General features: G+C 40.3%; 1 protein-coding gene across 1 annotated transcript in view; it reads left to right on the top strand.

Moving 5' to 3' along the window:
* LOC131946479 (receptor-type tyrosine-protein phosphatase N2) overlaps positions 1-25,964 on the top strand; it is a 242,185-nt gene that overhangs the window by 142,430 nt on the left and 73,791 nt on the right. Inside the window, exon 10 of the mRNA XM_059307257.1 lies at positions 16,711-16,778. Within this exon, the coding sequence (XP_059163240.1) occupies positions 16,711-16,778 (68 nt within the window). The remainder of the gene's footprint in view (positions 1-16,710; positions 16,779-25,964) is intronic.

Raw genomic sequence — 25,964 nt, 5'->3', positions numbered from 1 at the left:
GTTGGCACTACAGATAACAGTGTAAATAATGTTGGCACTACAGAGTTGTATAACATGGTAAATTATGTTGGCACTAATGATATAACATGGTAAATAATGTTGGCACTACAGAGTTGTATAAAATCTCATTCAAACGTATGGTGGCTGATGTGGTGGGGTAGTAGAGCGCACGACTGCAAACCTGAAAGTCCCGAGTTCGGCTACTGGCCCATCAGATTTATACACTAGCTGGGTACGGCTAACCTTCTAGAAGAGAAAAAGTCAAAATAACGTCGCCATTGGTGCTCCTAACCGACCAATGGCTATGGAAGCTAACCCCGATAGAAAAGTCGAGGTCAATAGACGACAATTTGTTTATGCGCAGTATTGTTTGTGTTGTTAGAAACAATGTTGAGTTGTTGAAGCTGTTGTTACGAGTTCACGTATGTTGTGTCATCTATACACTAGGGACTATTTTAGTGACTTTATTTCTGGACCCCTTTATGGGTTATTTTAGTTTGGTGATGGGGTGGGTCAGAGGGTTGGATCTGAAGAGTGGGTCTAAGGGGTCGTTCTGATGTGTCCAATATTTTATCAGAGGGCGGGTTAAAAGTTGGAAAAATTGTGATTACAGAAGGGGCCTGAAAAGTGGGGCAGAGGGGTGGGGCAGAGGGGTGGGGCAGAGGGGTGGGGCAGAGGGGTGGGGCAGAGGGTGGGGCAGAGGGGTGAGGCAGAGGGGTGGGGCAGAGGGGTGGGGCAGAGGGAAGGGGCAGAAGAGTGGGGCAGACGGGTGGGGCAGACGGGTGGGGCAGACGGGTGGGGCAGAGGGGTGGGGCAGAGAGGGGTGGGGCAGAGGGGTGGGGCAGAGGGGTGGGGCAGATGGGTGGGGCAGAAGAGTGGGGCAGACGGGTGGGGCAGAGGGGTGGGGCAGAGAGGGGTGGGGCAGAGGGGTGGGGCAGAGAGGGGTGGGGCAGAGGGGTGGGGCAGATGGGTGGGGCAGAAGAGTGGGGCAGACGGGTGGGGCAGAGGGGTGGGGCAGATGGGTGGGGCAGACGGGTGGGGCAGAGGGGTGGGGCAGAGAGGGGTGGGGCAGAGGGGTGGGGCAGATGGGTGGGGCAGAAGAGTGGGGCAGACGGGTGGGGCAGAGGGGTGGGGCAGACGGGTGGGGCAGAAGAGTGGGGCAGACGGGTGGGGCAGAGGGGTGGGGCAGATGGGTGGGGCAGAAGAGTGGGGCAGACGGGTGGGGCAGAGGGGTGGGGCAGACGGGTGGGGCAGACGGGTGGGGCAGAGGGGTGGGGCAGAGAGGGGTGGGGCAGAGGGGTGGGGCAGAGGGGTGGGGCAGATGGGTGGGGCAGAAGAGTGGGGCAGACGGGTGGGGCAGAGGGGTGGGGCAGAGAGGGGTGGGGCAGAGGGGTGGGGCAGAGGGAAGGGGCAGAAGAGTGGGGCAGACGGGTGGGGCAGAAGAGTGGGGCAGAAGGGTGGGACAGAGGGGTGGGGCAGACGGGTGGGGCAGAGAGGGTGAGGCAGAAGGGTTATGGAAGATGGGTGGGGCATTAGTGTAGTTCAGGTACTTGATGACTTTCAACACCCAGTCGCCCTCTCAACCCATCGACCGTGCATTTCTATTTATGTTTGAATGATGGCTTTCAAATCTAGTGTTAACTAGGTGTCCGGTTGTCCTTGCCTCAACTGGGTTTTGTATTGTGTAATAATCTTTTTGATCGCCGAACGCAACAAGGCGTGTTAAATTCATTTGTCGATCGATCGTTTGTTGTCACTGATTTGATCAACTACAACATCAATGCTACTTCAACCAGGAAAGCAGAGTTATTGTGTTACATTTTAACCTAGAAATCAATGTAATTGTGCTACATTTTAACCTAGAAATCAAAATTAATATCTTCTCTATTAACTTTAATCCTTAATCCCCACCCTCTCCCGGCAGATCATTTCAGTTACTTCAATTAAAAAACTAAAATTAAATAATTGTTTAACTGCAATAAAGGACTATTTGAAAACAAGGGTAATTAGTTATGTTTTTCAATAACATCGATGTCAAAATCTGAAATGAAATTATAGTTTAACTGCAATACACGACTTTGAAAACAAGGGTAATTAGTCACGTGATTTACTTGAAGTGACTTTGGCTCTATGTTTTGTTTTAAAATCTAAAAATGTAAAAACAAAATGCAATAATTAGTGATAGTCGGAAGCAGTATAGATTAGGTGTCATTGTATGAGATAGAAGCATCTCCTTGCTAACGCTTTGTTTTGTTCCAATTCTTTCTGTACTTTAATACGATGACACCTAAATCCTGGAGGAGGACCCCCATCCACCACCCCCCCCCTCCCAATCATACTCTAGTTACGTCACTTACTACGTCTGTGTTCAGAAAATATTTGTTTAACGTGTTGAAATGATGGGACGGGTGTCGTAGAGCGCAAGACTGTAACCCGAAAGTTTTAATCCGGGTTCAAATCAGTAGAACGTCCCTGAGTCCACCCAGCTCTGATGGATACCTAACTTACTTTACGGAAACTGGTGAACTCAACTTCACTTGCCCATGGACGTCAAGTTCGGGTCACCATGCTCATGCTTCTGGTTAACCTTTTACGTGTATTAGATTGGAGACACCAATTTACCTTATATCGTATGGTTACAGGTATTAGATTGGCCACACAAATTTACATTGTATTGTGTAGTTACAGGTATTAGATTGGCCACACACATTTACCTTGTATTGTGTAGTTACAGGTATTAGATCGGCCACACAAATTTACCTTGTATTGTGTAGTTACAGGTATTAGATTGGCGACACATTTACCTTGTATTGTGTAGTTACAGGTATTAGATTGGCCACACAAATGTACCTTGTATTGTGTAGTTACAGGTATTAGATTGGCGACACATTTACCTTGTATTGTGTAGTTACAGGTATTAGATTGGCCACACACATTTACCTTGTATTGTGTAGTTACAGGTATTAGATTGGCCACACAAATTTACCTTGTATTGTGTAGTTACAGGTATTAGATTGGCGACACATTTACCTTGTATTGTGTAGTTACAGGTATTAGATTGGCCACACAAATGTACCTTGTATTGTGTAGTTACAGGTATTAGATTGGCGACACATTTACCTTGTATTGTGTAGTTACAGGTATTAGATTGGCCACACACATTTACCTTGTATTGTGTAGTTACATGTTTTAGATTGGCGACACATTTACCTTGTATTGTGTAGTTACAGGTATTAGATTGGCGACACATTTACCTTGTATTGTGTAGTTACAGGTATTACATTGGCCACACAAATTTACCTTGTATTGTGTAGTTACATGTTTTAGATTGGCGACACATTTACCTTGTATTGTGTAGTTACAGGTATTACATTGGCCACACAAATTTACCTTGTATTGTGTAGTTACAGGTATTAGATTGGCGACACATTTACCTTGTATTGTGTAGTTACAGGTATTACATTGGCCTCACAAATTTACCTTGTATTGTGTAGTTACAGGTATTAGATTGGCGACACATTTACCTTGTATTGTGTAATTACAGGTATTACATTGGCCACACAAATTTACCTTTCGTCGTGGTATAACAGGTAGTAGATTGGAGATTCAATTCACAAAAATGTGACTTAAGTACTTTTAGCACTGGGCTCTTCACTTGGTATTACACTTAGAGGTATTAGAAATCACACATAATTTACAGCTTATCGTGGTATTACAGGTATTATATAGTAAAATATACCTTTTCTACGAATGCTGGGAACACAATTCCCCTACAAGTTACCATGAACGAACCATACTTTCACGCACTAGCTTATATTCTACCAGCCTCTGATCGTATAAAATAACCTCTACGAACGACAACTCCGGTCTCCGTTAATTACTATTATAAGGTGAAAACATGATACTAAGGTGAATGGTCGATTACTTTAAACAGTATTTTACCGCTTACCACAATAAAGACATTTAAGCTTAATTTAATGTCACGGAAATCACATTTTCATCTCATACATAAACTGTTGCCTGATTAAATAGAAGGGTAAAGTTAGTACAACATACGCTAGTAACGTTCAGATAAGTGCCAGTGATTAAAGTTAACTCAATTTATGGACATAGTGAAAAGTTCATATTGTCTACAGACCTCTAAAATAGACTGAGACTTGTTTAGATTGTTGTTTAACCACTTAGTGCAGTACAAATAGTTGAATGGGACATTGTGTACTGAACTATATTCTGATACTATGGTCTGACACTATGTACTGACACTATGTACTGACACTGTGTACTGACACTATCTACTGACACTATGTACTGACACTATGATATGACACTATGGTCTGACACTATGGTCTGACACTATGTACTGACACTATCTACTGACACTATGGTCTGACACTATGTACTGACACTATGTAGTGACACTATGGTCTTTTCCTCAAAGATCCGTTTTTAAAAGCCACGTAGGTCCTATGCTATCAATTTCTTAACTTTTAAATGACCAACAAACGGCATTGATACTTATACTAGCATCTTCTTACAGCCGTTATGGCCCTCTACAAATGGCCTACAAACACATTGAAGCTACTTATAATGGCATCTTTTCAACTTTTAAAACCGTGTTGGCCCCCTCTACAAATGGCCTACAAACATCAAAGCCACTTATACAATCATCTCCACAACTCTTACAAGCTTGATAGCCCTCTACTAATGGCCCACAAACCACCAACCACTTTTCAAGCCCACAAACCACCAAGTGATCCTCTACAAATGGCCCACAAACCACCAACCACAACCATCGACCCACAGACCACGGAGCTAAAACCCCACTCTCGTTGCCACATCGACCTGTCCGTCCATCTCACAGCAGTAGATGGCGACACAAAAACACAATATCACATCAAAAACTGCCGAAACAAAACATCCATGCATTCTTCTCCGCATTAGATTAGATTTTTAATTAACTTTTTTGACGTTGCTTCCAACATATTTTTTTACAGCAGGATCCGAGAAACACCTGAACAGCATGAAGAACTGTGGGTTTTTTTTGTCTGTCTCCAGCGTAGCCTAGTCCAGCAGTGGCTATCTTTAATTAATTGTCCTAATGGGAATCTTCTTTGCTGTTGCTAAATAGAACCTGGAGAGTAACGGGGGGGGGGGGGGGGGAGGAGAGAGAGAGTTTCGATCTTCTTTCTAAATATCTAAATATTGACCTGTGTTTTTTTTTAATCTCAGACGTCATTTTCTAACTAGCAAAACTACCTGAATATTTAACACAAAAAAATTGTTTTATTATATCTAAGTATTGCATCCTTAGTGTTGTTGTGGTATTATTATTACATTTTAGAAAAGAAATGTTTTAATTCGATTTACGTACACAAAAAAAAAAGGGGGGGGGGTACTCTTGTGAAAAGATGTGGTGTCGATTTCTATCTAACAAGTACTGGATTCTTAAAATCTCTGAGCTGACTTGGCCAAATCAAGTACTCAGCAAGAAACGGTTGTATTTGAAATATCTACATTAGAAGCATCTAACTATTGCCTCACACTACTTTCAAATAAATGGGTCAGTTTAAGCTGACCACAAAGCATCCAATACAACCAATCCTCCTCTGTATTCTGAGATTCTTCGTCTAAAATAAAATACTTGACACCAGTGTGTTCTTTTAACTACAGTGTGTCGAGTTGGTAACTAGGTAACAGTGTTGAACAAACATGAATCGGTAGATGGTTCACATTTTATACTAAACTTTTAAATAAAATCCAAATGACATTTTACACTAAGTTTTTAATTAAATTCCAAATGACATTTTAAAACCTAACTTTTAAATAAAATCCAAATGATATTTTAAAACTAATTTTTTTAAATAAATTTTTAATAAAATTCAGATGTCTAACTTTCTCACTCTGGTATTTTTGAGACTATTTTGTCGTACTTCTGTAAGGGAGGGAAGATAGATTTACAAAATATAACAACGCCGTTGTTTGAGGCTGCTAAATGTGTCGCCTGATCTAGTAAAACATTGCATGAATAGTGAAACAAATGAACGCTAATTAAGATAGTCGAACTTTTTGTTTATTATTTGTTACAATAACAAATTGTGTCGTTCCTTTCCACTGTTCATCTCAGGTGATGTTAAAGGTTTCATACCAAATTGTTTTAAAGTTGAAGGCACCATACTAAATTGTTTTAAAACATGAAAACAAAGGCACCATACCAAACTGTTATAAATCGGTGAATCTAAAGGCATCATAGCATATTGTGAAGTTAAAGATAACATACCAAAGTGTTTTAAAATTGTAAAGGCGCCATACCAAAGTGTTTTAAAATTGTAAAGGCGCCATACCAAAGTGTTTTAAAATTGTAAAGGTAGAGGCACCATACCAACTAGTTTCAAAAAGCTGAAGCTATGATCTTTACCAAATAAAATTATTCCACACTGGTATGACATGACAACCAAACGCTGACATTTTTTGTCAGTCTTGAATAAATTATTCAAATCAAGCCAGGCAGCTTAAGCGTTGATTGGATCAATTTTTACAAGCATAAGATCAGCTGTTTCCTCAGTAGAACCAAGCATAAGATCAGCTGTTTCCTCAATAGAACCAAGCATAAGATCCGCTGTTTCCTCAGTAGAACCAAGCATAAGATCAGCTGTTTCCTCAATAGAACCAAGCATAAGATCAGCTCAGCTGTTTCCTCAATAGAACCAAGCATAAGATCAGCTGTGTCCTCAATAGAACCAAGCAATCAGCTGTTTCTTCAGTAGAACCAAGCAATCAGCTGTTTCCTCAATACAACCAAGCATAACATCAGTTATACCCTAGTCAATTTTACTTGATTCTTTTAATAATACAAGATATGCTTACTTTAACATTCTAGATTTTCGATAAGTCAGTGTCTCTTATTTAATTTAAATATATGTCATTCACTAGATGGCTCATTCGTCGCTCTTTGAGATCCAGTACATCTCGCTACGTCACGCTACTGCTTGCTCGATCTCGCCAAATCTCGCGACATCTCGTCAGATCTCGCAACATCTCGACATAAACCGAACTAAAAACGCGTCCGTCTGCTCTTTTGATACAACCAGAACAAAAGCAAAGCGTGACGTCATGACAGTCGTTCTCTGGCCAGAAGTGAACTGGGGGGAAAAATGGGACAAAAATGGGACAATTTCGTCTATTCTCAGTCATGCTCTCTTACTTCTATCGCTCTAGTCCTCTACTCGCTCCCTCCCCTCCATCTTCCTTTCTCTCTCTCTTACTCTGTCTCTGTTTAACTAAGTCAGAAACACGCTAACCCGCAACCAATCAGTTGGTTTTATAACAATCTTTCGCATTTTCTTTCCCTAGTGTATGTCACATTTTTAAAAATTTAAATGCAGTACCGACAAAAAGCAAAAAAAAGAAATTCAAAATAATTTTTCTACCAACTAAACCTCATCCCTGCCTTTTTATTCCCCCCCCCCCCTTTCCCCTCCCCCGTGCAAACCACGAGTCTGGAATTAAAGCCACTAATGAGGAGCCTTAAGGCGAACTTCTGTTTTTCCCGCCTCCTCTCCCCTTACCTTCCCCCACCCCGTCCCTCCCATCTGATGCTACCTTCAAGGATTACTCATTCACAAATTGATTTTATTCTTTTTAGATGAGAGGAATTCAAATTGTTCCATCTTGGTTCCTGGCTCCAAGGCTCGGCCGCTCCAATTAATAAACCGATTTTTCTCCGTGTAGCGGTGGGAGATGACCGTTTTGATGTAGACTTTTGCTGGATGTAGTTGTAGGTAATGCAACTCGTCTTCAAAGAGTGGTGGCACGGCTAAACAGGTGTTGTGTTTCTCACGGTTGTCTGGTCAATTTCACCTTTCTGGAGAAGTAGGGGCTGGCCATCAATAGGGAGGGGGGGGGGGAGAACTATATTCTTTGTGGTGGGTGATGTCGTATATTGTGTTATAAGACAGTAGCCTCAAGAAACTATTTGTATATGAGAGACAGTTGTCTCAAGAAATTGTCTGATTTTATAAAAGACAGTAGCCTCAGATACTGTCTTGTATCAAACAGTTGCCTCAAGATACGTTCTTTATATCAGACACATCTTTCTCAAATACTGTCTAATAATCTTAAAGACAGTTGGCTCAAGATACTGTCTAATACATCATAGACATCAAAAACTTTGTCTTATCATTACAGAAACAGCTGTCTCAAGACATATATTGATGTGCTGTAATATTAATGTCTTACTTACGGGGGCTGATTAACAAAGGGGGATTACTCGTGTTAATCAGACAGACATCGATATCCATCTCGGGGCAGATGTTTGGGAATGTCTTTAATACATTGTGGATACGTCTTTTATTGTGGCAGTGATCTCCCCTCAACATCTGACCAGGCCTGGAGTTCTTGAGGTCAAGTCGCTGGTGGGTGGTATAGAAGTGACCAGCACAATGCACTGTGGGCAGCAGGAGTCGGCTGTGTTGGTGGTAGTTGTGGGGTCAACAGGAGTCTGCTATGCTGGTGGTAGTTGTGGTGTCAACAGGAGCCCATGTGGTCGGTGGTAGTTGTGTGGTCATCTGGTCAGCAGGATTCCATCTGGTGTGTGGCAGTTTTCTTGGAATGACAATAGCTGAACACAGTGGGATTCAGTGTAGCTTAGTGCTGCGTATCTGGTCAGCGTAATTCCATGTGGTCAGCGTAATTCCATGTGGTCAACAGGAGCCCGAATGGTCAGGTGGTTGACGTGTTGGGGGGGGGGGGGGTAATCGACAGCTCTGTGGGGTCATGTGACTAGTTGACGTGTTGATGTTCTATGCTCACATTCAGACAATAAGATGCTTATGGTGTGGTCAGCTGGATGTCATGTGGTCATCTGTGTGGTCAGTTGGATGACATGTGGTCATCTGTGTGGTCAGGTGGATGACATGTGGTCATCTGTGTGGTCAGCTGGATGACATGTGGTCATCTGTGTGGTCAGTTGGATGACATGTGGTCATCTGTATGGTCAGCTGGATGTCATGTGGTCATCATTGTGGTCAGTTGGATGTCATGTGGTCATCTGTGTGGTCAGCTGGATGACATGTGGTCATCTGTGTGGTCAGTTGGATGACATGTGGTCATCTGTGTGGTCAGCTGGATGACATGTGGTCAGCTGGATGACATGTGGTCATCTGTGTGGTCATCTGGATGACATGTGGTCATCTGTGTGGTCAGCTGGATGACATGTGGTCATCTAAATGGTCAGCTGGATGACATGTGGTCATCTGTGTGGTCAGTTGGATGACATGTGGTCATCTGTGTGGTCATCTGGATGACATGTGGTCAGCTAGATGACATGTGGTCATCTAAATGGTCAGCTGGATGACAGGTGGTCATCTGTGTGGTCAGCTGGATAACATGTGGTCAGCTGGATGTCATGTGGTCATCATTGTGGTCAGCTGGATGTCATGTGGTCATCTGTGTGGTCAGCTGGATGTCATGTGGTCATCTGTGTGGTCAGCTGGATGACATGTGGTCACCTGTGTGGTAACCTTATCTCATGGGTTATCTGTGGGGTCTAAAATGTTTAAAAACTTACAACACAGTTTCTAAAATTCCGATTTAATGCAATGTTCACTTTAAGCAAGCTAATTAACAAGACTAAATTAAGTCATGCACGTTACACATGTTGGCAACATTCAGATTGTACACGTGCAAAATGTATTCTTCTGTTTTTTCATCCAAATTAATCAAATTAACCTAATATAGCTAATGATTCATTTAAGACATATAATTTTTACACACATCTAGAATTTCACTGCAATCTGAAGAGAGAATCAAACGCGCTAATTAACCTGATATGCAAGAATTTGATCTTAACGGATGTATATTTTATCTTGGTAATTAGAGGACGCTGGTTTGATTAGGAATAAAATCCCGACACAGGGTGGGCCTGATCTTAGGCAAGACAACGTGGGCATGACACAGGTAAATCTTAGACGTGACCCAGGTAAAACATAGACGTGACCCAGGTACAACGTGGTCATGACACAGGTAAACCATAGACCTGACCCAGGTACATAGACGTGACCCAGGTAAAACATAGACGTGACCCAGGTAGAGTATAGACGTGACCCAGGTACAACATATACGTGACCCAGGTACATTTGGGACATGACCCAGGTACAACATACACGTACCCATGTACTCCATAGACGTAACCCAGGTACAACATAGACGTAACCCAGGTACAACATACACGTAACCCAGGTACAACAAGGAAATGACCCAGGTACAACATACACGTACCCAGGTACAACATAGACGTAACCCAGGTACAACAAGGAAATGACCCAGGTACAACATACACGTACCCAGGTACAACATAGACGTAACCCAGGTACAACAAGGAAATGACCCAGGTACAACATACACGTACCCAGGTACAACATAGACGTAACCCAGGTACAACATACACGTAACCCAGGTACAACATACACGTAACCCAGGTACAACAAGGAAATGACCCAGGTACAACATACACGTACCCAGGTACAACATACACGTAACCCAGGTACAACATACACGTAACCCAGGTACAACATGGGAATGACCCAGGTACATTTGGGACATGACCCAGGTACAACATACACGTACCCAGGTACAACATACACGTACCCAGGTACAACATACACGTAACCCAGGTACAACATACACGTAACCCAGGTACAACAAGGAAATGACCCAGGTACAACATACACGTACCCAGGTACAACATAGACGTAACCCAGGTACAACATACACGTAACCCAGGTACAACAAGGAAATGACCCAGGTACATTTGGGACATGACCCAGGTACAACATACACGTACCCAGGTACAACATAGACGTAACCCAGGTACAACATACACGTAACCCAGGTACAACAAGGAAATGACCCAGGTACATTTGGGACATGACCCAGGTACAACATACACGTAACCCAGGTACAACATACACGTAACCCAGGTACAACAAGGAAATGACCCAGGTACAACAAGGAAATGACCAGGTACAACAAGGAAATGACTCAGGTACAACAAGGAAATGACTCAGGTACAACAAGGAAATGACTCAGGTACAACAAGGAAATGACTCAGGTACAACAAGGAAATGACTCAGGTACAACAAGGAAATGACTCAGGTACAACAAGGAAATGACTCAGGTACAACAAGGAAATGACTCAGGTACAACAAGGAAATGACCCAGGTACAACAAGGAAATGACTCAGGTACAACAAGGAAATGACCCAGGTACAACAAGGAAATGACTCAGGTACAACAAGGAAATGACCCAGGTACAACAAGGAAATGACCCAGGTACAACAAGGAAATGACTCAGGTACAACAAGGAAATGACCTCATTAAAACATCGAATAAACTCCAGGTGAACACGACCCAGGTATAGACCTGACCCAGACACAAATCTAAAACTGAGGTAAACAGCGACATCATAAACCAGCCATCAAACTCAGATTAAATTTACCCTACTTAAAAAAACAATGCAATACTTCATCTACCACCTAGCACATGCTACATCCCCACCAGGCTTGAAAGTAAATACCCCAGGTGGGGAGATCACGATGCAGTTGCTCGTATTTCACCGCCAGACAAAACCCCCAGTCCCCTCCCATCTACAATCCCGTGGCCATGCGATAATTTGTTTGATTTAATTTCCTCCCTAGAGTTAGGTTTCATGTGACGCTAATGGGCAACTCACGACCCGACCCCGGGCATTAACATCTCCATCCCCAGCCCCGGCCCCCGTCCCTAGTTCGTGTACGGCTGGGGGTCGGGGACACGGGGCTGTCCGGGTGAGTTAGGGTTTATGTGGTACGTCTAATGTTTACCGGCAGACTTCTGGTCAGTTATGGGATAATGAAAGCTGGCACCAGCCATCCTGTAATACCGTCAGGATGTGCTCAGTGCCAGATTTAATTTTGTTCCAAGGAAAGACTTGCCGACACCTCGGGGACCTCGCTGGTTCCTCGACTGGTGAAATCTCAGCTCCAAGAGTCGCCTTAACGCGGGGAATCATACACGAACGGAATACGATTTCGCATTACTTTTGTTTAAAGTCTGTTAGTCGATAAATTGATCAAAGAATCTAAATAGTTCAGGGATGTGTTTCCGTGACGTCATGATGTGTTGATTTTTTTTATTTTTCTTTGAGTGAAGACGTGTAGAATTCAGAGCCCCACCCTCACACCAAACGACACGACTTTTCCTGGGGTCTGTCAACTTTAATATGGACGGGGTTAGCAGATCTGGGAGTGCCCTGCCCCAGGGAGGGGCTATAAACTCAGCCTTGTGCCCCCGCCCTGCATCTCTCGCCCGGCTCCTGATAGAGATTTAAATCCTCCGGGACTCCGAATCTCGAATGTCGGATTTCCATCCGAGGAAAGACTTCAACTTTCCCCAACTCCGTTTGATTTTCACAAAGCTCGTAATGGTCAACTACTTCCTACGTTCTACTGGGGAATTTATTCGATCCTTATGCCTAAGTTCTGGCAGCGAGCCTTTTCTCTTATTTACCGGAGTTTTTTTTATCTTGTTTTTTTTTCCATAAAAAACATTTTTGGGGAAAGTTTTTATTTATTTAACCCTGGAAAATTTGGTTTTCTTAAGAACATTGTTTTCATTTCTATGGCTTTGGTTGTAGCCTTATAAAAGTAATAATTATTTTTCTTGCTTAAATTAACTTACCTTATTAATGTAATTATTATTGTAAAGAAATATATATAAATTTAAAAAAAAAAGAAACTGAAAAACTTTTCAAAGATCTAAAAAGTGCAATGTAAGTCAGTTAGTTTATTCAATAAACGCCCCATTTATATATAATTTGCGATTCAACTGTATTCATCTTTTATTCCTACTTTATTCATTCTTGATGAAGTACCTTTTGACCCTAGATGTCGTCTGCTATAAACATTGAAAGAACTCCCTGAACCACCAACTGTATGGGAGGGAAAGCTTTTCAAATGTCTGTTTCTAAATTCAACCACTGAAAGGATGTTGCATGATTTGTTTCTTACAGAGAAAAAAAAAGACAATATAACAGACTGGTATATACCTGACAATAGAATAAACAGACAAAATAGAAGACAGAATAAGAAAGTATAGTAAGCAGATCTGAATAGATCGATAGTAATGAACCCGACTATTAAGAGTAAATCTTAAAACACAAATACAACAAAAGTTAAGATAGTGAAGGAGAGTATGACAGATAATCTTACAGATACTATAAGTTGGAGGGGGTCTGAAAATTGTCATGTTTACGCGTATAGACGGGGGGGGGGGGGGTGGATTCATGTGGACCTCCGCATGTTGATTTTAACATTAAAACAAATTAATTATATGTCGCAACAATCTAAATGTGTAAGTGCAAACGGCAATATGCGCATCTTTTTTAAACAAAAAGTAGATCAGCTAATTAAATATCTTTTGGGCAGTGTTTCTTTCAGACTTTTTCTCCGGGGGGGGGGGCACACTTGGAATTTCCGGGGGGGGGGGGCGGACTAAATTTACAGTATGTATTTTCTGTATAAAATTTGGGGGTGGGGGGTAGACGTTCTTCTTCCCTCCCCCCCCCCCCCCCCCCCCCCCCCCCCACGAAGGGTAATTAATTTGCTCCTTGCGACGCGACTACAGAAAATAAACCTCATAAACAATACCAGCTGTTTCATTCTACATCAGATTTTGGTTTTATCATCATCTACCCTTCACCGCTGCTGGGGTATGGGCCGCCATCTAAAGATCTCCAGAGTCCTCTGTCCTGTACCATTTTTAAAACCAGACTCCAGCGTTGCAAAAAAAATAATATTAATTTTAATAAGAGTAATTATTATTATTATCTAAGTAAACAATAATACTTTTAATACGGAAAATCTTATTTTGATATTTAGAAAATCGAAATAGATGAGAAAGCTAATCGTAAATGTAACAGTGAAAAGCTAACAAATGTTATAGAAACATGAGCTTGTTATTTCAAATATCAATACCGCGGTCTTATAACAGTTACATTTTCTATTTTTTGAACTCAACAAATGGTCAAAGAAATACTAAAACAGTTGGAACTAATATTTCCCCGTTGTCAAAAATATGTCACGTTTGAAGCCTGAGTTCCGTTTCTCCTTTAAAATGTAAACAACTCTCATAAAACTGACCAATTTCAACATCGTTTTCAAAAATTAGCTTCACCAGCGTGTATGTCCGTGTGTTGCTTTAACTCTCTCTCAGCCAGGTGTTGTTTTAGCTCTATCGGTTATGAAAATATGGCGAATGTCCACCCGTTTGGAGTTAATGGCCCTGCGTGTTCGCGACAACGTCAGAAATGTTTTCTTTTAGAGACAAAATGAATTGCGAACCTCCTAGAAGTAATGGGCGTTAATCGGACGTCATTCTTTCTAGTTAAATCCTGACACTCAGCTTTTAACATATTTGTCTAGGTTACATTCAAATGAAGACAGGAATTGAAATATAAGGCTTTATTTTAACTACCCAGCACAGCGAGTTAGGTCTAGAGTTGAATGTCCGGCTAAATAACACTACGTGTGGTGGAAATTATCCTATAAAAACATGCGAAATAATACATCACGTTTGGAATGAATGGGTAACATGGGATTTGTATTTACGGCGTCCTTATGTCCCACTATCCATCTTCTGGGCTTGAAGTCATGTGACTTGATGACCTGCTGAGGAGAAGTTCAATAGTTGATCGTGACGACGGCAGGTTCGTTGATCTTTAAAACTGATTTAACGCCCGCGTGGCACGATTGAATCCCGGTGGGAATGCCGGGTGTGTAAGTGATCAGTTTTCACGAGTTAGTTTCTTGTTACACAGGCCGACACATCGCTCGTTTGTTAGCCATCGCTGGGTAATTAATTAATACATATTATATAATTAATGATATAATAAGTTATCACATATGTCACAATGTAATTGTTGGTTTAATATCAAGATCTACCACAATACAAACGGATATATAAGAATAAAGTAGTTTTTACAACGAAAATAAATTTTAAACAAAAATAGTTATTAGAATATAATTAGTTTTAATAATACTAAGAATTATTGCAGTCAAAATTTTAATATATTATCGTTAATTTTTTTTAACGTTGAAATATAGCTAATGGTAGAAGACTTGCTAGACTGAAGATATATTATTCTAAACGACGATTAGTAGCATTCTAAATGACAGTAGCATTCTACATGACAGAAGTATTCTAAATGACACTTCCAAAACTGCTGTATTTTAAAACGGGAAGAAAGGTTTGAACATTGCTCACGAGAATGTAATAAAATATATCAGGAAATCTTTTGGTAAACTCTACTTCACAGCTCAAATGACACCATGTCCTTAGCTCTAGTTTCAACGTAAGGACGCCTGCTAGTTCCCTATTCGCTAAACATTACCTAGCAAGCATGTTTACACCTGGCAAACGTTCACAAACATCAGCTTAATCCCCTCCCCCAACCCCACACAACCATAACCACCCCATTAACCCCTCTCACCTCCCCAACCCCACACAACCATAACCACCACATTAACCTCTCTCACCTCCCCCACACAACCACAACCACCCCATTAACCCTCCTTACCTCCCCCAACCCCACACAACCATAGCCATCCCATTAACCCTCCTCACCTCCCCCACACAACCATAACCACCCCATCAACCCTACTCACCTTTGCCCCACTCTACTTCACCATGTGTATTCATTAAGCGACTGGTTGCAAATCGAAGAGACCAGCCATTATCCAAATATCGGTCGTCAGATTCCGTGCTGCAACAGATTTGATTTTTTTTAAACAACAGCGGAAAAATTTCTTCAAATTCTTCACACAATTGTTTCCTTTTAAAACTCCACCAACTCCTAAAAAAAACCTTCAAATTGAGAAGTTCATTGCCCTGTTATACAATAAATGACCTTTTTGTCCTGTTATTTGTCTTTGTTCTAAAATGTAAGATTGAAGAGGGTAGATCAAATCAAACATCGTAGATGAACTCAGCGGATATCTAAATCAACAAGCATCACAATATTTCTATGACCCGTGTCTTCTGTCTGTTTTGTTATACATTAATCAGGTTTTCCCTGATTAATTCCTAAATGGTCTATATAACAATGAGAGTTGTGTTTTAGCCCTGAGCTAATCACTTCATAAGCCTTCAATCATCTGTCATTTCGTCCTCTTCAGCTGCGTAAATGTTGGAATACATATCCGGAAAAATGTTGGAATACATACCTGGAAAAAAATTTAAAACTGCTGTTTGTGAATAATTTGTTTATAAACTTTTTAAAGGGTAGATTTTTTAAAATGTTGACGAAGTAGTGGTGGGATAGTTAACTGTCATGGGGCAGTAGTGCTGTTTGAGGACAGCAAAACTGTATTACATGACGGCTATTTTGTTAGAGGACAGCTTAGCTTACAAACAACATAATTTTTGCAACGTTTCACATTTGCCGAGCACTTCAATTCGCCCAACTGACTTATGTTCTATTTTCATTAATGTCTTAACTCCTATATGTCATCTACATGTCATATGTCACTCCATCGGTGTTGTTTATCTGTAACAGATGACATGTCAAGATTTCATTGTGTGCAGTTATTGACTTGCTATGTGTACACCATCTCATGCATATGTTGTGTGTTGCTTGTAGGTACTGTAATTTACACGTTAAATTTTTTTTTTATTCCAGAAAATGTCAACGAAGATCTTGTCAAGGCCACAGGGATAAGCATAGAGGGAGCAGGTGTTGGACGTGATGTGAGTAGTGTGGTTAGGATTAGCTAGGGTTGACTAGCTAGCAGTGTTTCTTTCAGAAGTTTTTCTCCGGGAGGCACTTGATTTTTTTATGTTCTGTTTTTTTTTGGGGGGGGGGGGGGCGGCGGACACTGGCAAAAGTATATATTTTCTATATAAATTCCATTTCGTTCGGGGGGGGGGCGGTAAACTTTCTTCGGGGGGTCTCCTTTCTTCCCCCCCCCCTCCCTAATAGATGCCTGGAAGAAACTCTGCAAGCTAGTCACAAAGGTAGGTTCGGATTAAGGTCAGGTTTTGAGAGAAGTGTGCGTAGTTAGTTAAATATGCTGTGGTTACGGTTAGCATCGGGATTTGTTAGAGGCGTGAATAGCTAGTTACACATGTGTTAAGAGTTAGCGTCAGGTTTCTAGAGAGAAGTGTGTAGCTAGTTAAACATGTCTAGATTAGGGCTAGCATCAGTTAGCATAAAGTGAGGGGTTACTGTTATGGTCTAATAAGCTTATAGCTCAGGTTAGTGTTAAGCTTTTGGCGTGTTGTGTGTAGGTTGTCCAAGATTAATTAGGTCAGAGTAAGCACCGTGTCTTAAACAGCGTGTCATAAAATTACCTCATAAAGGTAAAAGCAAATTTTAAAATATCTGCCACAAATATAACACATGCTCACCATAAATCCTGGCAATATGGAAACCTTGTGAACAGGCAGAAATAACATTTATTTTAAATATTTTTGAGCTAATTTTTGTGTGAAATTCCAAGGGACTTGGGAATTTTAAGAAAACATATTTTACTTTATTATTGGATGTTGAAATCATGAAAATGAGTGACACACCATTCCCCGACCTTGAAGAAGTATTTATTAATAGGAGAATTTATAAATACCTTTTATAAGTAATCGTGTTCATCTTTTATTAATTTAATATGCATCTGTCGCTTCCATAAGAGTGGTACATGTGTTGTTGTTTTTTTTTGAAAACCGAATTATTATCCACCGTAGTCAGTTAAACTGCCTCCATATTGCACGGGGAAAATACAAGGGAGATAACCATGAAAATACCAGTTTTAATTCTTACCAAAATAGTTCTGTAGAATTGTCTTAATACTTATCCACCAGCGAAATATGATTTATTAATATTTTTTTTAATTTTTTTTTTTTATAAACTATTTTTCTTAAGTCGATGGAATTTTACCATTTAATTAATAATTAAGGAGAGTTAATTAGAATTTTTGAAATAACATTTTTTCAACAAAAAAGCTGGCTAACGTAACATATTGCAAAAGCGAGATCATACAATATGACGAGATTATACAAAACAACATGATTGTATAATATAATAAGACAATATCCTAAAAATGGCAAGACCATACAATATATAAAGATCATAAAATATAAATAGATCAAACAAATATAAAAAGATCACACATATAAAAATATCAAACAAATATAAAAATATCATACACATATAAAAAATCATACAAATCTTAAAAGATCATGCAAATACTAAAAGATCATACAATACAATGAGATTATTCAATATGCAATTCTTACAAAATTTCTTTTTTTTTTCTTCTTTTTTTCTCTTTTTTTCTTTGCCTCAAACATGTAATTTGAAAACTCCAAAAGATCAAACAGAAAAGTGTTAACAGATTGTTATTAAAAGATCTTATAATACCACACATACAAGATCACTAACATGATTGCAAAATATTTAAATCATAAACAACATATAAAAACAACACAGTGATGGGAAATGGCGACAAGAATTAGATAATAAAGATAATACTGCGAGTAAAAATGAAAAAAAAAAATAATGACAAGACTAAGATGATGAAGAAATAATGACATGAATAAGACACGCAAAAAAGTTGTCTTTTAAGATATTGTTTCCCTTTTCTAAGACAGAGTTTTTTCCCCTCCTTCGGCCATCATTTTGAACGAAACCGGATTCTTTCGAGTCAAAGTAGAAAGCCCTAAGCAAGCCCCCTGCCTCCGTTCTTCCCTCCCTCGTCCTACCTTCATTCTCTCTTTCTCTCCTTCTCTCTCTCCTTCTCTGTCTCCCGGATGAAGAATCGATGCATGGAGCGAGGGTAGAGAATAATTTGCCACTATTCAAGGGATTTTAGGAAGAAAATGACGGACCGGATGCCTTAGCCTTTCAAGTTTATTGTTGCCATGACAACGATGGCGGACACAGAACACCGCGACAGCCATCTTGGCTAATAGGCCTTTCTTTTCTTTCAGTTAGAAGCGGCTTTGAGAAATAATAATGTATGTTGTATGTGGGGGTTTTCTTTTAATACCGTCATAAAATAAGCTTAAAGGCATTTGTTTGTGGGGCGTTCTTACCTTCAGACTCGAATTTTCGGTAACTTTGGGGGGGGGGGGGGGACAGACTCAAAATTGGGGAACCTTGGGGTGGGGGTACTCAATCCTTTTGGAACCTTGGGGGTGACAGACTCAACATTTCGGGAACTTTCGGAAGGGAGGGGGGGGGGGGGAGGGCTCAAAATTTTGGGCACCTTGGGGTGGGAATGCTGGGTAACGTATGATAAACATTCTAGGCCATTTCACCTGAGGGGGGGGGGGGGGTGGGGAAACTGCGAGAACTTAAAATGTACAAGAGCGACTTTAACAGGTTGGAGACTGATGACGTTATTTCTTCATGGGCAGCTTTGTAAACTAATACTGGACTTTATAAACAGACTACATGGGGATGTGTAGTGCATCTAGATAGAGGGATGTGTACTGACACCTAGATGTAGTTATGTGTAGTGACATCTATATAGTGAAATGTACTGACATCTAGATAGAGGGATGTGTAGTGACATCTAGATAGAGGGATGTGTAGTGACATCTAGATAGAGGGATGTGTAGTGACATCTAGATAGAGGGATGTGTACTGACATCTAGATGTAGTTATGTGTAGTGACATCTAGAGGGATGTGTACTGACATCTAGACAGAGGGATGTGTACTGACACCTAGATGTAGTTAAGTGTAGTGACATCTAGATAGAGGGCTGTGTACTGACATCTAGGTAGAGGGTAGTGTAGTGAAATCTAGATGTAGTTATGTGTAGTGACATCTATATAGAGAAATGTGTAGTGACATCTAGATAAACTATAGAGGGATATGTAGTAACATCTAGACAGTGTGATGTGTAGTGACATCTAGTTCTATTACTTAGACTATAGAATAACAATCTCACCGACAACTTCCCGCCCCACACATAAATTGTGATAGAATGAGCCTGGGGAAAAGGTCTGCTCCAGCATCTGTCAAAAGGTGATGAAACATTATTTCATTGTGTTTTACCACCACGACTATCAGAAGGTGATGAAACATTATTTCATTGTGTTTTACCACCAGTATCTGTCAAAAGGTGATGAAACATTATTTCATTATGTTTTACCACCAAGACTGTCAGAAGGTGATGAAACATTATTTCATTGTGTTTTACCACCAGTATCTGTCAAAAGGTGATGAAACATTATTTCATTGTGTTTTATCACCACGACTGTCAGAAGGTGATGAAACATTATTTCATTGTGTTTTATCACCAGGACTGTCAAAAGGTGATGAAACATTATTTCATTGTGTTTTATAACCACGACTGTCAGAAGGTGATGAAACATTATTTCATTGTGTTTTATCACCACGACTAACTAGAAGGTGATGAAACATTATTTCATTGTGTTTTATCACCACGACTAACTAGAAGGTGATGAAACATTATTTCATTGTGTTTTATCACCACGACTAACTAGAAGGTGATGAAACATTATTTCATTGTGTTTTATCATCACGACTGTCAGAAGGTGATGAAACATTATTTCATTGTGTTTTATCATCAGGACTGAATAGAAGGTGATGAAACATTATTTCATTGTGTTTTATCACCAGGACTGTCAGAATGTGATGAAACATTATTTCATTGTGTTTTATCATCAGGACTGAATAGAAGGTGATGAAACATTATTTCATTGTGTTTTATCACCACGACTGTCAGAATGTGATGAAACATTATTTCATTGTGTTTTATCATCAGGACTGAATAGAAGGTGATGAAACATTATTTCATTGTGTTTTATCATCACGACTGTCAGAATGTGATGAAACATTATTTCATTGTGTTTTATCATCAGGACCGTCAGAAGGTGATGAAACATTATTCCATTGTGTTTTATCACCAGGACTGAATAGAAGGTGATGAAACATTATTCCATTGTGTTTTATCACCACTAACTAGAATTTGGGGCGTTAAATACAAGTTGTCAGGTGGTTAATCCGTTGGCTTGTACAGGTGGTTCACTGAGGACAAACTTGATCCCTGTAAAGGAGTTGGGATAGGATGGGATATGAAGTGTGCCATGGGATTGGGATAGTAACACTTTCATATGGTTATCTTGGTCGAGTAGAGTAGACCTTTCTGATACCTGACTTGGCATAGCTCACTAAACAGGTAGTGTGGTGGTACCTATTGGGTGGTGAGACACCTGTTAGGTGGTGACACTGTGGTAATACCTGTTAGGTGGTGACACTGTGGTAATACCTCCTGGGTGGTGAGACACTGTGGTAATACCTGTTAGGTATTGAGAGAGAATGGTCTTAACTGGTGGCTGACTGGCAATATAACGCTTCTATGGTCAAGTTTACGTGTGATAGATATGACGTCGTATGTCCTAAAAGAACTCGTGTCCAGTTATTTGGAACAATATATCAAGTTAGGCGCATATTTATAGCTCATAAGAACGTAAGCATACGATTAGGAAGTTCCTTAATCTAGAAGCATACGAAGGCAGTGTTGTTTTGCAAGCCAATGACCTCTAGAAATATAAATTCTATATCGATGCCAGCTTTAGAAAGTCGTAATGACAGCTCTTTTAAAACTGCGAGCGGAAGTTAACGTAACACATATAAGCTTTGAGCATGTCAAGTTTTTTTAACTTTAACAGTCGGGTTGTGGGGTGGGGAGGGGTGGGGGTTGATTGACGTTGAGGTGAGTAAAAGATGATAAAACACAGGTGATGGTACAGGTACGTCATGTTGTTTGAATAATGACGTCACAGCGAGTGTTGTAAAGATGGTGGAGATGGTCGGTCAGTTGGTCGGTCAGATGGTCGGTCAGATGGTCGGTCAGATGGTTGGTAAGATGGTCGGTGAGTTGGTAGACGTAGATGGGGGATTTTAGATATGGTTGACAAAATGGTAGAGATGGTCGATTTGATTGTCGGCAACATTATTGAAATGGCTGACAATATTGTCTACAAGATGGTAGCTGTAGTCTACAAGATGGTTGCCTAGATAGGAAAACGGTTGACAATATGGTCGAGATGGTTGAAAATATGGTGGGGATGGTTGACAAGATGGTAGCGATGGTCGACATTATCATTATCGCTCCCTGGATGGAATCTGTGGTTACAGGCGGCGAGGGGTGGGTGGGGGTGGGGGTAGTGGTTGGGAGTGAGGGGAGGGGGGGGGAGTCGAGATTGGTCGAGATTGCCCAATCAATAAAAATGGAAGAAAGGCTTGTTTTAATGCAGGAACCTCCACCATCTCTGCCACTGCTAACAGTTTGCGTTGCTATGGCAACGTCTTTGGTCAGCTGGCCCTTCTGGGGGCGGGAATGTAAAAATCTGTTGATCAATAGGCCGGTGTGTGTGAGAGAGCGGGTGGGGAGCAACGCGGCGTGGCCTACAGATGAAGAATAGGTCAAACCCCTTGGAGGTCCGCGCGCTTGTGACAACCACGCTTAGCGCGGTGTCGCATGATTTTACCTCGCCGGTAGATGCCTGGTCGTGTCCGGCAGACTTCGACACTCAGAACCTGACAGCAGACGATGTCCTTCCAACAGGAATTCGACAAAACGATGTTTGTATTTACTCTACACACACACTTCATCAGAAAGAACCACGAGTTGTAAATTTAAACCCGGCTTGTTTTCGCGCGCTTTGTGTTTTTAATAATGTTTTCGCAATTTTACCAAGAAAATTTTAGAAACATTAACTTGGACTTTGAAGCAAAGTTCCGTATATCTCAGTACTTGTTGGTTTGATATTCCGTGTTGGACACGAACTTGATCAGAAGGGAATACACGATAAACCTGGTATTGATTATGCTAATGAGCTGCTCAATCTGGCGGGAATTTCTCGGCGCCCCCGCCCCTCGTGTAGTCTCGTGACAACAGTGACAGGCCATACTTCCGGTTCTACACATGTCAGCAGTTGCGTCCCCTGCCCCACAAGGTAAGGTACAACTAGTATTTGCATAATTTATTCAAGAATCGTATACATATATTTGACTAATTTATTCAAGAAATGTGATTTAATATTAGAAAACAAATCTTACGTAAAATATGTTTTTTGTTAAATTACGGAATCATTGTGTGAGGTAGTACTTCATAATTTGGTTGGGTAGTTTTTCATCATTAAAGTTCGATTGTTGGTTTTAATAAATTACCAGACTATGGCCCAAGTTAGATTTTTATAAAAGTGATGCAATTTTTTTTAGAGTATTACTTTCCTTGTGGTTGTTTCTTTTTGTTTTCATCAATCTGAGAACTAGTTTTAAAAAATTAACAAAGAAATATGGTGTATGTGTAGATCACATAACCAAATAAGGTTAAATATGTCACTTGTCAACATAAATTATGTTACAAATAACACATGTGTATGTTGACGTGTACAGTTATATGGTGTGTGACGTAACTGTTGCCATCTTTCAAACTATGGTAGTGTTATTCTGGCAATATGTCCTCTATGGCAGTGTTATTCTGGCATTAAGTCCTACAGTGGGACAAGAAGGACAGGGGTAACACGAGTTTTGTCCTGGTCCATTAGGTCAGCAGTTGTCCTAAAGTTGACGAGTAGGACAATTGTAGCTATAGCAACTTGTTGGTGTGCTGCTAGTTAATCAACAGGTGGACTTTTGGTGGTTTCTTAATTAGTTAGTCACCAACTTAACATTGGGTTTTTTCTTAATTAGTTAGTCACCAACTTAACATTGGGTTGTTTCTTAATTAGTTAGTCACCAACTTAACATTGGGTGGCTTCTTAATTAGTTAGTCACCAACTTAACATTGGGTGGCTTCTTAATTAGTTAGTCTCCAACTTAACATTTGGGTTGTTTCTTAATTAGTTCGTCTCCAACTTAACATTGGGTAGTTCCTTAATTAGTCAGTCACCAACTTAACATTGGGTAGTTTCTTAATTAGTTAGTCTCCAACTTTACATTGGGTAGTTTCTTAATTATTTAGTCACCAACTTAACATTGGGTAGTTCCTTAATTAGTCACCAACTTAACATTGGGTGGTTCCTTAATTAGTTAGTCACCAATATAGCAATGAGTGTTCCTTGATTCATTGCTCAGCAAGTTAAAATTGCCTGGCTCCTTGATTCACAACAAATAACGAGATAAACTTTAAATTAATACTAAGAGGATTATTTTAAAACACATTTTAGCCCGGTTTTCCTTAATTAATTAATAAACACAACTCTACTCAGTGAAGGAGGTGGGGGTCAGACTTTCAGCATTGAGATTTAATTATAGGTATGACTAGAACTTTATTTTATAGGGTGGGGTCCGAACGTTCTGTTACTATCAGAATAAGGTCGGGGGTTAAAGGTGAGGGAAATATTGTTGCGTCATTGATGGACGACACTGTTACTTATATATGTTTGTTCTGGGTAATTTTTTCAACAGAAATGTACATTAATAATCTAAAATTACTATTTTCTTATAACACATAATTTTTTTGTTAACTTTGGTTATACTATTTTGAGCTCTGATATTTGTTGGATATTGGTAATGTGCACCGGGTAAAGGTTTGTGTTATGTCGCGTAGTTTGGTTTGTGGTTGCTATGAGAGGGTTGTGTGTGGTTGTAATGACTGGATAGTGTGTGGTTGTTATGACTGGGTTGTATGTTGTTGATAACATGTGGTGGTTGTGACTTGGTTGTGCGTGGTTATAATGACAGGGTTGTGTGTGGTTGCTATGTCTGGGTTGTATGTTGATAACGTGTGGTGGTTGTGACTGTGTTGTGTGTGGTTGTTATAACTGGATGTGTGTGTTTGATAACGTTTGGTGGTTGTGACTGGATTGTGCGTGGTTGTAACGACACGGTTGTGTGTGGTTGTTATGACTAGGTTGTATGTTGTTGTTAACGTGTGGTGGTTGAGACCGGATTGTGCGTGTTTGTAACGACAGGTTGAGTGTGGTTGTTGTGACAGGGTCATGTCTGAAACCTAAAACCAACCATCCCTATTGTTTTTCAACCAACTCAACACGTATTGATCTTGACACTTCGATTACACAAACCCAGCTGATTGATTTGATTGATAAGAAATAATGTAGGACCCACGCTGGACGCGCGTGCTGGAGATCGAAACGTTTCTATTGATCCGATCACTGTGCTGATACTTGGGACTTCCAACTTAAACTTTTGTTTCGGTATTGTCTGATCCGGTTTTTTTTTCATTTGATCTTATCAAAACCGGAAGTTGATATTTTTTTTCTTTTGTTTTTTTAAACTTACATCTAAAACTTTAGGTTTTGATTATTTCACTTAAAATATCGTTTTTAAAAAATAACTCGCTTTAAAATAAATTAATACAATAAAATATCATGAGGTTCGTTTACGTATCGATGTATACTTTTGTATTTAAAAAGAAATCTTTGGAAATGTGTAATTTAATTTTTTTGTAATTCGCTAGGAATAAATTGAAACAAAAACAAGCCACGACAAAGCCGTGGATGTGTAATGGATAGCCTCCCCTCTCGTATTGACGTCAAAAATTACCGACTACATTATTCGTATACCCCAGAGTTATCTACACTTCCGCAATTATCTGCCCCTTGGTCACGTTCCCGTAGGTTTGACACCACCGCCGACGGGCATTCGACGCCCCAGGGGGCTAACAAATCTTGTTTACTCCCCCCGCCCTTTCTACATGCCCTGTGTAATTGTCTGACCAACTATACCGTAACACAATACCTCTATAGTTTAAAACCAGATTTTTTTTTTTGTTTTAAGGACAAAAATAAAGCCGGGCACGTTGCTAGTAATTAGTTCTCGTTTTCTCTCGGCCTTTTAGAACCTACGAGGTTTCGCGTGAAGATAATAGCTGCATAGCAGGATGCGGCTTAACCCGCATTGTATTACAGAAAACATCTTTTTTGCATAGTCCTTGTTT

Source organism: Physella acuta, unplaced genomic scaffold (genome assembly GCF_028476545.2).
Source record: "Physella acuta isolate Inbredline_101_S28 unplaced genomic scaffold, ASM2847654v3 ptg000562l, whole genome shotgun sequence".
NCBI classification, from domain to species: domain Eukaryota; kingdom Metazoa; phylum Mollusca; class Gastropoda; family Physidae; genus Physella; species Physella acuta.
Note: the sequence above shows the minus strand (reverse complement) of the source record. Positions and strands in the feature narration are given on the sequence as shown.